This window comes from Aythya marila (assembly GCF_965140915.1).
Source record: "Aythya marila genome assembly, chromosome: 1".
Taxonomy (NCBI): domain Eukaryota; kingdom Metazoa; phylum Chordata; class Aves; order Anseriformes; family Anatidae; genus Aythya; species Aythya marila.
The window spans coordinates 186,064,997-186,076,969 of NC_139042.1; the positions used below are offsets into that span (position 1 = coordinate 186,064,997).

At 42.5% G+C, this 11,973-nt stretch overlaps 1 protein-coding gene across 8 annotated transcripts in view; it reads left to right on the plus strand.

Moving 5' to 3' along the window:
- PLXNB2 (plexin B2) overlaps positions 1 to 1,036 on the plus strand; it is a 255,716-nt gene extending 254,680 nt beyond the window's left edge. For all 8 annotated transcript variants that reach the window (XM_082769643.1, XM_082769638.1, XM_082769645.1 and 5 more), the window contains one exon: positions 732 to 1,036. In XM_082769643.1, coding sequence (XP_082625769.1) covers positions 732 to 836 — 105 coding nt within the window. In that variant the 3' untranslated portion in view covers positions 837 to 1,036. The remainder of the gene's footprint in view (positions 1 to 731) is intronic.
- Positions 1,037 to 11,973: the final 10,937 nt, after the last annotated feature.

Consider the following 11,973-nt stretch of genomic DNA (forward strand, 5'->3'; position numbering starts at 1 on the left):
GAAGAAAAGCCTTCTCATAACAGTTGACCTTTTCTAGCTTTCATTTTAAAATCCCTGGTGTCTTAGAGTCATACTTTGCTGTATATATTCTGTACAGCAGAGACTGTGTGCAGGATGTTGGGGGGCTCCTCTGATGAGTTGTTTGCTTCCTGAGCTATGTTCTACCAGCCCAGGGTCTCAGCTCTACCTCAAGAAGCTCCCTGACACTGTGACCAGTCCATTTTCTTCAATATATTGCCTATAGACAGACAAGACTTTTCCTTGCTCTGAGCTATGCCCATGCGTGGACCACCCAGGAGGCGCTCATAACCAAAGCTCATGGGGATGGGGCTTAGTTACTGCTGGTAAATGACCCTTAAGCCTTGTAGGATGTGCTGTAAGTAAAACCACAGCTTCTTACATAACTGTAAAGTCAATGCTTCTGATGTTTTCTCCCTGCCTGCTCCGCCTTGCAACATAATATTTCAAAAGATAAAGTACTACCTATTAATTTGCTTGAATCCTGGCATAATGGGAAACATCGTAGTAACTTAGATAAAGTAATGGAGACGATCATTTTTATTGTCTTCATGTAAAAATACAGCATGGAGCCTCGTAGATGGACTTTATCTTTGGTGCAGAGTGAATGCAAAAGACTGGAAAACCAAAGCAGTATCAAACACTTGGTCTGGGAATGGTGTCATATATTTTAAGCTAAATGATTCTAAACATTCTGTGTTTATTTCTTCCAGATTATAAATGCACTTGAAGAGGATCCAGCTGCACAAAAAATGCAGCTTGCCTTCCGTTTACAGCAAATAGCAGCTGCATTAGAGAATAAAGTGACTGACCTTTGACTCAAAAGCCGCAATAAAGAAATCTGATCTAAAGATGTTCAAATTCATTGTTCCTATTAAGGAAATAGTGTTCTATTTTTTAATGTATAATTACAACTTTAAATGAAAAAGTTCATGTTTTTTTGATAGCAGAGGTGTAATGTAAAAATTTTTAATGTAAATTATGCTTCTAATTAAAATCTGTGTTGTGTGTAAATGAATCTTCTGTGGGAAAGAAAATCCTTTGGCTGGGGGCAGGGTGGGGGGTGGAAGAAAGCAAGTCTGTAGTTCATTTAATTTCGTAGGATCCGAGACATCAGCATTTACATTATGCAAGTAAATTCAATACTATAGCATCCTCTATATTTTAAGCAATATTTGTACTAGAAAAATAATGGCATATTCAGAGAACCATGCAATATCCCCTTTTGTTTCGATAACTGGAAATTGATGTCCACACAGTTCTAAAACTTCATCTGTGCTCATCATGAACGTCGTAAACGATGCGTCTCATTTCTCCGCGAGGTCCGCAAATGGGATTTGCTACCACACATGGTTCTTAGGTTAATTATTTATGTCCATGGTAATGCACAGAATTGCACCCACCACAGCTGGCAGAAACAAAAGCAATGTCATGCCTGTAAGGAGGGTTCTACTGATGAAGTCTCATTTGGTTCAGAAACCACTGTAATGGAGAATTAGTCCTTAAATCTTTACAACTCTTTGTTATTATTGTGAGTTTTATGATATATGCTAATGTGCCTTACTTGTACTAATTCTGTGAATCTGATGAATGGTTTTGTAAAAAGAAGCAGATCGGAAAAAGAAATATTTATGTGCTATTGAATGACTTTTGTGTGAAAAACATGACCAGCAGAATGCTTGTAATTAGCTGCTTGCCGAGAGTGTGCTGTTTAACATGATTTGATTCTGTATAATATCTTATTTTAGAATGGTTCTGATGATTTTTTTTTTGAATCTTGGAACTGTCCTAGAAATACCATCACTTGTTTCTATTGTATTTGTGATGTAAAATACTAGTATGATATTGGAAAAAATCATATACCCATGTAATGAAAACCACTCAGTCAATTTTGAGCCTTGGAATGCTGCATTTGATCAAACACAAACCATAACCCATAGCAAAGAAAATTTAAATATCTTGTCTGAAAGCGTGCGTTTACAATATAGGTAAGCTACATACAAATCAGAAAGTTAGGTACGTCTTCTTCAATTGCTGTATTGCACATCAGAGGACTTTATTCCTTTTTGTCTCAAGACTTTTGGCAGTAACGTAGCATTTTAACGAAGCGCTGCCATCTGTACAAGTTCATTCCTTGTTCCGCCAAGCGCCTGGCCACTGCTTATCCTCAGCAAGCTAACACAGCTCCTGCCGCCCGCTGCCGTGCCCAGCAGGTTGCCATACAATCGGCTTCCCCATTGTTGATTTTTTATTTTTAGTACTTTTTGGAAAGTTCCTGATGTTTGTGAGCGGACCTTTCCTTCAGTTTCCAAAAATCGAAAGCCTCACCAGAACTAGTACAAGGCTGGGAGGTTTTTTCGGTTTGTTGGTTTATGGTTGTTTTATTTTGTTTTGTTTTGTTTTGTTTTGTTTTGAACTTCTTGTATTTGTGTATAATCATTCCTGAACCTGCCTGGGCTATAAGTTATTTTACACTGTTTAGGACAGAGGTACATTACTGCTGCATAAAGGTGCTTTGCCAGCTACTCCTTCATCAACAAAGGCATCCTAATTTCATGGCTAATCTGTTTCTTTGTCTTTATTTGTAAATCCTGTTAATTGTAAATCAAATACAACATTGTTTTTTTTCCACAAAGTGTCATGGGATCTTTACTGAAACTGGGGGGTGGGTGTTAAAAGGGGCTTCCAGTTCTTCCTCTGGGGGTGGTGGAGCAGCAGCATCCAGCAGTCTGCGGTCAGTAATGGAAGAGCGCAGCGCATTTTGCAGCTGCTGTGTCTGACATCAGGCCCTTGTTATGGGCACTTGCCCTGAAAAATGAGAGTACTCTTGAGAAGGGAGGATGCATTGCAACATCCCGTAGCAAGGTCTTCTTGCCTGATGGAAATCCGCCTTGGGATCTGAAAGTCAAATAAAATACAGGCTCGGTGGCATCCCTCCAGAGAGACCAGAGAGCCCTGCTCGGGGAAGCAGGGCTTCCAGAGGGGCCGTGCTGTGCCCCCGGCATCACCGACTCGATGCAGAGCAGCTGCAGGCAATCACAAGCTGCTGTGGGCTACGGCAGGACCGTGCCAAAATCCTTCCTGCTCAGGCTACCCGTGCGTGTGTCTGCTGGGGTGTGCGAGTTGTGTGGTGGATCCGTGGGCACTCTTCATGACACTTGCCCTTTTTTCACACCCTGGGGGAGATTTGCAGGCTTTCTTCACTGTCTGACGGTGCATGGGGGCCAATAACTGCGAGCAGCTGCAGCTACAAAGGAGCCTCAATGCCCCTTCTTCAGTTCCTCTGTCTCCTCCCCCAAAAGCACAGAGCTGGACTTTGAATCGAAGAACTGGAATGTTTTATTTTATTCTTTCTCCTTTTGGCTAAGCTCCTCCAGTGCTTGTTTTTCCACTCTGGCGCTCTGCTTTGTCCAGACCTAGTTTTTGGCTTCAGTTTTCCCTGCATTTTAGCAATCTGATTCTTAAAGGCTTCGTGCTCCTCCTTTGGTTTCTGCTGTTCCTGCCATCTGGTTCATCTACAAGATAAAAGAAAAAAGCTCACCGGGGGTCTCCCTCCCTTTTATCCCCTCACAGCCCCTCTGTGGGGCTCTTCTTGGAGCACCAGAACCTTCCCTCTGCATAACGGGAGCATCGGTGCCGGCTGGGAACAAAGCTCCTGTGCTTGGACATCTACCAGCCATAGTTCAGGGCTGGGTGCAGGCTGTCAGTCACCACGGGCAGGTCTGAGTCCCATTGCTGGGTTCAGCCTTGTTTCCTTGTTAGTCCTCATTTCCCCAACTGCAAACTGCAAGGGGGGATCTCAGGTACCGGGACGTGGTCCATACCTCTGCTTGCCCAATGCAGAGTAACACAAACAGGAGCTCACTCTTTCCTCAGTGCCAAGTTTCCCTCTGACACCTTCCTAGGTCTTTTTCCAACTCTACGTTCTATCAATTTATGGGCGACAACTTCTGGTTGGAAGGGACATCAGCTACCTTGTATAAGCGAGGCACAGCACTTCCTCAGTTTTTATCATCCATCTGCCACAGCCATACTCAAGCCTCCACGTTTTGCCGGCTGCTGCGTTGGATGCGTGGTCAGCCTGCTCGGACTGAGCTGTTTACTCGCCATCCCTAAAACTGGCTTTTCTGGCACCCTTCTGAACAGCAGCAGAGCCATCACTATAAACAAAAAAAATATACAGGGAATTAAGAAGCTCAAATTGGAATTCATGCATTCACAAATTCCCAAACTCTTGTTAACATGGGCGATTTTTTAACCATCTGTGTAAAGATTTTTGAAATGGCTCGGAGCTTGAATTTCAGCTGTCCTGGACTTACCAGCACTGATGAGGTTTTTGTGGTCAGTCCTTTACTGTTCCAGGTGCCCAAGCCATGTTACTAACAAAACTGTTTTCAGCCTTATTATTCCCTGGTAGTATGGACCGACTTGGCCTAAAATCTCTGTTTGTGACCAAAAAACATTTTTTCACATTTCCTGTGGCTGCAACACCTTGATTTACCATGCTGTAGTAAGGTTCTAGTCAGATTTCCGGTTTGTAGCTAAGCACAGTAGTCCTCTGAAGACTTCCTAAAGAATGTGATCATGAGGAAAGACTGCCTTGTCTTTGACTTTTTCAAATCCACTGACTTCTCTTAGAAAATACTCACAGGTGGGGTTTTGGGATTATTAATTTTTTGGTTGACTGTTGTGTGTTTCTGTTTTCCTTCCCACACCTAGAGGTAACCTGTCAGAGCAATGAGACAGTTAACTTCAGAAGTTTCAAGGAGGATGTCTGCTGCCATTTTTCTACCAGCCACTGGCTAGAGTCCCATGCCGTTCTGATTTATGCTCCAATGGACTGGAATTTGGCAATTTGAGCCACTAGAGCTGTTGGCGCTGGAAATCTCAGCACCAAGGCCCTTGTGAATTGCTTTCAACCTCACTCCCAGCTTAGTGCAGTCAGACTCAGCTCCTGAGGCTATCCAGGCTCCCCATCACACAAGCCCTTCTCTTCTTACTGGTCTGTTTTGCCAGCTCTGCCTGGAGCACGGAATCCTCTGGACAATGAGAGACAACAACACACATAAGCTAAAATGATCAGCAATTCTGTTTCATCGGGCTCTGTGCTTGCCCAGTCTGTGTTTCTGTTTTTTATTTTGAGAAACCTTCCTTCAGCTGATGAATGATGAATCTGAAAGGTGTGCCTGTGAACAAGAGTTGATCTGTCAGCCTTCCTCCTTTCTTAGCCTTTGTCCTAGGGCAGCCTCAAAACGATGGTGAAAGACTTGGTGTTTGACAGTCCATGCAGAACAGGAGGAGAAGAGATTCCCTAGACTCACAGTTATCAGTACATTTTAAAGTATTTTTGTTGCTGTTTCTTCAAACTGTGGCAACTCTGTGGCTCAATGGCAAGGAGCATTTCTCTATCAACTGGGGAAGAAAGTGGTTTCTCCTGTGCAGGCTTGTAATAACCACCCAGACTCTGTGAGAGTAATGCCTTTGCACCAGTCCTTTAAGGCTGACTTTGGTCCTGCCTGTGCATACTGCTTGCTGCTGTGTGTCACTCCCAAAGAAGACAAAAATCCTATTATCATTCATCGCCAGGCAATCAAAAGCTATTTAATTTATCCATGTATTCCTGACTCTTTGCTCCTTTTCAGATAATTGCCATTTGAACCAGAAGAGAGTTTGAGTGAGTCTCCTTCTCTTTTTTTAAGTTTTCAAAGTACCTATGTGTCTTAACAGATTGAACTCTTTAGAAAGAAACTATTTCTTCAGTGGGACAGAGGACAATAGCTCATGTACAGCTGTATATGGCTTGTCTTAAAAGGAAATAAAAATCCTACCATGAACCACACACTGTGTTTTTGAAATCCTTTATTCAGTGCTCTAATTCTGAACAATGTTTTTGGCTTATTTAATTCTCCTCAAAATTGAATACCGAACAAAACTCTTTTTTTTTTTTTTTTTTTTTTTAATCTACTGTAATAAGAAAGGAGTGAAATGAAAAATGTATTCCTTTGATACCCTTAATCTTTCCTCTCCTGTGGCTATGCTCCTATTCAGTAAGAGATCATACTTGCTAGTTGCAGGGCCTGGATGCCAAGCCATGGGATAGAAAACAAACCAAAATCCATGTTTCCTGCAGCTGCATCTGGGTCCATGGCAATGCTCACAATTGCAAAACTGCCTCGAGGATGTTATTTGGAATTTTATTGTTGTTGGTCTGGCTGGTTTCCTTGTCCTCCTTCGTGTGATCCTTCTTTGTGTGGTTTTTACCTTGCCTTTCAGTAGCACCGCATTCCGCCGAAAGCCCAAAGCCCGAGGAAGGAAACAATTGCTGTCTGGATTATTCACGCACTTTTCATCTCCGAAGCGCCCCTGGGGGCACTCGCGGCCCTCCCAGGCTCAGCTCACTGTGGAACAACAGAAGTGGATGTTTTTATGCTAGAGCGGACAGTCTGACTGGAATATTTCCATCTGTCTAAACCAAGCCATGTTTGTTTTGTTAATAAAAACCCACTGGTTGAGTACAGTGCTACTCATATCTGATGTACGAACATCCTCTCTGAGTTGGTCTAAGCTCTACCTGAAGCCTGGAGCACCCTCTAAAATTGTGGCCAGAAGCAGGCGTGTTGGAAGAGCAAGCTGTACCTCAGCAAGCTGCAGAGGCAGCCACCCCAATATAGCACTGGCTGGCCGAATAACCAACGGGCAGAAAGGGCAGGGTCTGAAGCACTCAGAGCATCGAGCAACCACTGCCTGCCTAAGGGGGCTCCTTCTGCTCTTTGCTAGGTCTCCCAGCTGGCCTCAAAGCCTCTGCCCTAGATTGGCAGCAGCACTACGCTACCCCAAACTAGAAAGCACCACAGTTCTTGTTAAAGGTCCTCTTAAATAGAAAAAGGGCTAAATGCAAGAGGTCTGCATTCAAATTTCTGTAAAGTTCAGGTTTGCCTGATGGGGTTATTTAGCCTCGCTGTTGCTGTTACTGGACTGGTTTGTCCTATGAGGCTGCCATGTGGCAATGGTACCCAGAAGGCCTGTAAGGAGGCCTAAGTTTGGGCATGAGCTCAGTTGAGGGAGCAGAAGGACCACCATTGGTTTCAGCAGAAGAAGGTCTAGCATCCTTCATTCTGTTCAGCCATTGCTATATATCCCACCCCTTATTTTGTTTTCCTTGCACATTTTAAGCAATTGCAATTCCCTGTTTGTACTCCAGCATGCTAGAAGTCAAGATGAGAGCATCCATCTGTTTTTTATTGCTATTTTGGAACTACAGGTCTGGTATTTAATAGGGTCATTTCCTGGTGCACTTAACCCCCTTGCAGTACTATTTGGTAGAGAGCTGCGCTGAGTTATATTTCTGTTTGCTATGTTATGCTGATGGCTTTGACCTGGCTATCTGCAGTAAAAGTCTCCAACCACCCAAGTGTCATAGCAGCTTTTGATTTAGATTATGGTTGTGGTTTTATCTCTCTTTCCAGTGAAGGGAAGATTAGTAATGTTTTGTCTGCCATTTAGCTGGAAAATGTCAATAGTTTAGGTGCGTCCCTGTGAGCAGAGAGGGGAAAGGGAAGGCGACGTCCTTCTCCTACGAAGTGTTTTTGGATTACCCCTTTACGAAGCTAAGTTAAGTAATTTAACTTGTTAACTAACTGGTGAAAAAGAGCACCCCAACAGTGCTGTGACATGCAGGTGTAAGTCTCTGTGTGGTTAATCATTCATCTGAATTAGCGGTGCAAGTTTTTTAATACAGAGCCTGAATTTAATTTCCATCTCCGCTGTCCATCATTATCTGTCTTTATCAGGTTTTTCAGATGGCAGCATACACAATGTATCTAAGATTAGATTCAGGCTTTAAATATTTAGAGTCTGAATCACATCCATTTGTACTTCGTTTCAAGGTTGAAGCAACGTGGCAGGACTCGCATTCAGCGGTAGTTAAAACTCACAAATCAAAGGAGTGCTGAATAATTCATCTTAAACTTTTAAGCAGTTTCTCTTTGTACCAATTCCTGCGTGTGGCAAGCAGCTGGGTGGCGAGCTGGCCGGCATGGCTCTTCTCTGCATGCAGTGCCCTCGCTTTGCCATGCCAGCTGGAGCCACTGCCCTGTGTGCTGGGTTGGCGGAGCTGTGGGCTCATGTTCATGGCTGATGTGGTCACCTGGGGAGCTGGCTGAGCCTCACATTCCAGGTTGGACATGGCTGAACTCCCATTTAACTCAAACTTACTTCTGGCAGGTGATTTTAGGGTCTTATCAGAAGACTGTTTCCGCTGCTGATGACCAACAGGCAGGTTCGCAGCCAAAATTTTTATTAACCGTCTGCTGGGAAAGGTTGCTAGCTTGAGCCTTTCCCCAGCAAGTGGCAAACCCAAGGACAGATTATCAGACAAGGCAAGAACACCAAGGTTACAGTGAGGATCAGCTCTCCAAGTGTGACAGAGGAAGGGCTGCCTCCTTGGAGACACCAAGACCAGAAGGAGCTGCCCTGAGTTATGGCTGCTGCAAGATTTCCCCCAGGACTGCTGTCCCCATTTGGGAGCACCATGAACACAGCTTTTCGGACATGCAGAAAGGCAAAGGAAAGGCTCTCAGGTGAGACAGTCATTAGATTACAAACTCCACAGTCTCCATCTCCTTTCCACTGCCCAGTATATGAGCCTGGGATGAACTGGGCATGCTGTGGAGCATGCTGCTTTGCCTGACCGAGTCTGCTCCAGCAGAAACAGCAAAAACACAACAGAGTGGCTGCCCATATGATGGCACAGATCTGCTGCAGGCTGCTATATGTGCATGCATAAAAGAAATCACATATGCAGCTCTTGATAACAAACCCAAATACTTTAAATTCTCAGTGAAAATTCTCCCTGATTGATTGTTTTGGTTTGCTTTGTGTTTGTTTTAATACAGATTTCTTTTTAATGAAAGAAATTCCTTTACTAAGGAAAAGTTCAGCCTTACGAGCCTGCATATTTCATTTTTGCAAATGGAGTTGAATTCTGACCTCATTAGAACTAGTGGGTGTTTTGCTTGGATCTGAGATCCAGCAATTTTACACAGTGAAGTTTTAGGTGCTATTAAACTATTTGGTGGTAAAGTAGGCTATTTTTGCAGCATTCACATAAAATGCTTTGCAATTGTACTTTACAGAACTAGCAATGGGATTTTTTTTCACCTCTACTGTTCAAAGTAGAGAAGAAGCCAAACTGTGCTGTGTGAACATAGACATGACATTGAAGAATAATCTGTGTTGTGTCTATCTGTCAGCCATATCACCCATGCCTGTGACATGAAAATAAATGGGCTAAGCAATAAAGAAGCTGATGAATGGATCAGATTGGGCCTATTTGCATTACCTTATCTTTTTAATGTGGTCTTGTGTATAAACATAGTTGGAGCATTGATCTGAGACGTCTCTAGCTATTCCTATGCTGCAAATGTTGCCCTGCTCCCCCTGGATCCATCAAAGCATATGGAAGATGTCAAGTGACTGAAATGGACTCTGGATCTCTCCCACAACTTCCAGGTGATTTACTTTAAAATCAATCATATTTGCTCTAAAATCAATACAAGCAGTGTTTTAACATGATCAGCATGAGAGAAAGAAAACTGGAGGCTCCTGCTAAGGTAGAGGGAGAAGGGAACCAGACAGATCATGCTTCAGGTTGATGATATTGTCCTAGTGCCTGCTCTGCAAAGGGAGGGCTGGTCATTAGGCATTAAGATTACTCCATGGAACCATTACTGTCTTCATCCAGGAATCCTGAAATGTTTTACAAGCATCAGTTATGCCCTGCGAGGTAGGATCTTGTTTCTGCTGAGGTGATAGATAAATAAATACATTTATTAATTAATAAAAATCACTTGCCTAAGGTGAGAGAGCACATTAATGGCACAGCTGGGAATAAAACTTAAGATTCCAAATCCTCGGCCCCCACCTCTAACCTGCTGGCAGCACTTCACACAGTGAAGCACAAAAATTGATCCAGCTATACTGCTGTCTCCAAGCTGACAAGTTTCCATGCTTTTGTATTGGAAAAAAAAAATAAATAAAAAAAAAAAAAAAACAGACTTAAAGTTGGGACAGAAAAAAAAATCTGGTGCGGATGATCTGTGCTCAAGATCAATCAATCACACAAAGAAAAATCCTGCATATGGTTAAAAATATGTAGCTGTTTTTTTGAAAAGAAGCTTGCCCCATGTGCAGTCTGGTGCACTGCTATCTATGAAGGCTTCTGGGTCTTCAGTATTTCTCGACATACAGTCTGACCTATCCCATGGACATGGGCAGAATGTAAATCTACCTGCCCTGTAACAAGACTGGGAGCAGAACTTTGGCACCATCTACACGAGTGCCTAAAATGCCTTCACAGATGTGGCTGTACACATGTAAGTGATGTGTGTGCTCCTCAGCTCTTGGCCCACCCCTCTCTGAATCTCACAGGCGTTGTTCAGGCACACAGGGCTGGTGTCAGAGGCAGGCCAGAAGCTCCAGCTTTCATGCCCTGGAAGGATGACTCGCCACACAAAATAGGCCTGTGCCAGCCAAAGGCACGATGGCAGGAGTTGTCCCAGTGATGACAGCGGATCCTCCTGCTTGTGGTTTTGGGGACTCTGGGGGAGGAGAAAGCATTTGGCTGAGATGAATGAGCTAAAAGATGTCAGAAAAAAAAAAAAAAAAAAAAGAGTGAAACAACTGATACAAGGAATTATATGATATTTTATAGGTTTTTCCCACTTTAAGTAGTCTAAAATGTCATTTAACTTGGGCAACGAAATTTGATTTTACAGGTACATAAATATATACATACCTATATATGTGAGCAGAGAGTGTTGTATAACTATATTTAACTTGGCATGCCTTTAATAAAACTTTCCTGTGGAAAACTCTCAGACATTTTTAATCTAAGCAACTAACCATAAAGTTTTCCTCATAACAGTAAATTACAACAATTTTGCCCAAGGCTTTAACATCCCTGAGTTTTGCTCTTTGAATTAGATTGTGATGATCAATATTAATAGTCCCTGTTCAGATATGGTCACTGCAAAACTTAGATGAAACCCTCTTTGCCTCTGAATTTTATTGCAAATGTGAACATTTATCAACACTTATTCAAGACATAAATGAGAAAGCGAACAGCTATATCATGAAAGAGCATAGTTAAAATTTAACCTCCATGCCACACATCTAGAATATTTTTCAGAAGCAAATGTAGACTTAGTGTTATTGCAGGGAAGACAGTAAAATCCATGAATATTTGTGAGTCCACTCCTAAGTGCTTTGGAGAGTGAGAAGGTATAATTTTTTCTTAGTGTGGTCATAGCTTTTTTGCATTAGCTCTTGGACATATTCACATGAGTCTTTCTGTCTTCAGCAGTCATTGTTTAGAATGCATAAAGTTCATAGAACTAAACATCTCTCTGCAGGTAACTATATACCCTGAAATAAATGAAATGAAATAATAAAATAAAATATAAAATAAAATAAAATAAAATAAAATAAAATAAAATAAAATAAAATAAAATAAAATAAAATAAAATAAAATAATAATAAAAAAAAATACCCAGGCCCTTTGGAGACATAAGCTACACACCCCATGCCCAATAAACACATAATTTGTCCATCTGTGTGGGCTTTGCCTTGTGCCCAGCAAAGGTGCAGCTGTGTTGTGCTTGGACACATGCTGGGCACGTCACTCTGAGCACCCCCAGGCTTTGGTTTCCCATCCCCACTTTCCTGTTGAACTAAAGTTTGTCTCCACTGTTTTGACAAGAATGATGTCAAAACCTTTTGCTTGTGCTCTCTGATGGGACAAATATAGACGTATATGCAAGACAAGGCAGAAAAGGCATTTGCCCAAAACAGCTCTCAGGGCAAGGGGATTTTTTTCAAGAAATACTGGTTAAAAAGCAGCCGTCTGGCTGTTTGAATATAAAGTCGTCTCAGTGTCTGCAAGAACAGGAGGGGCTG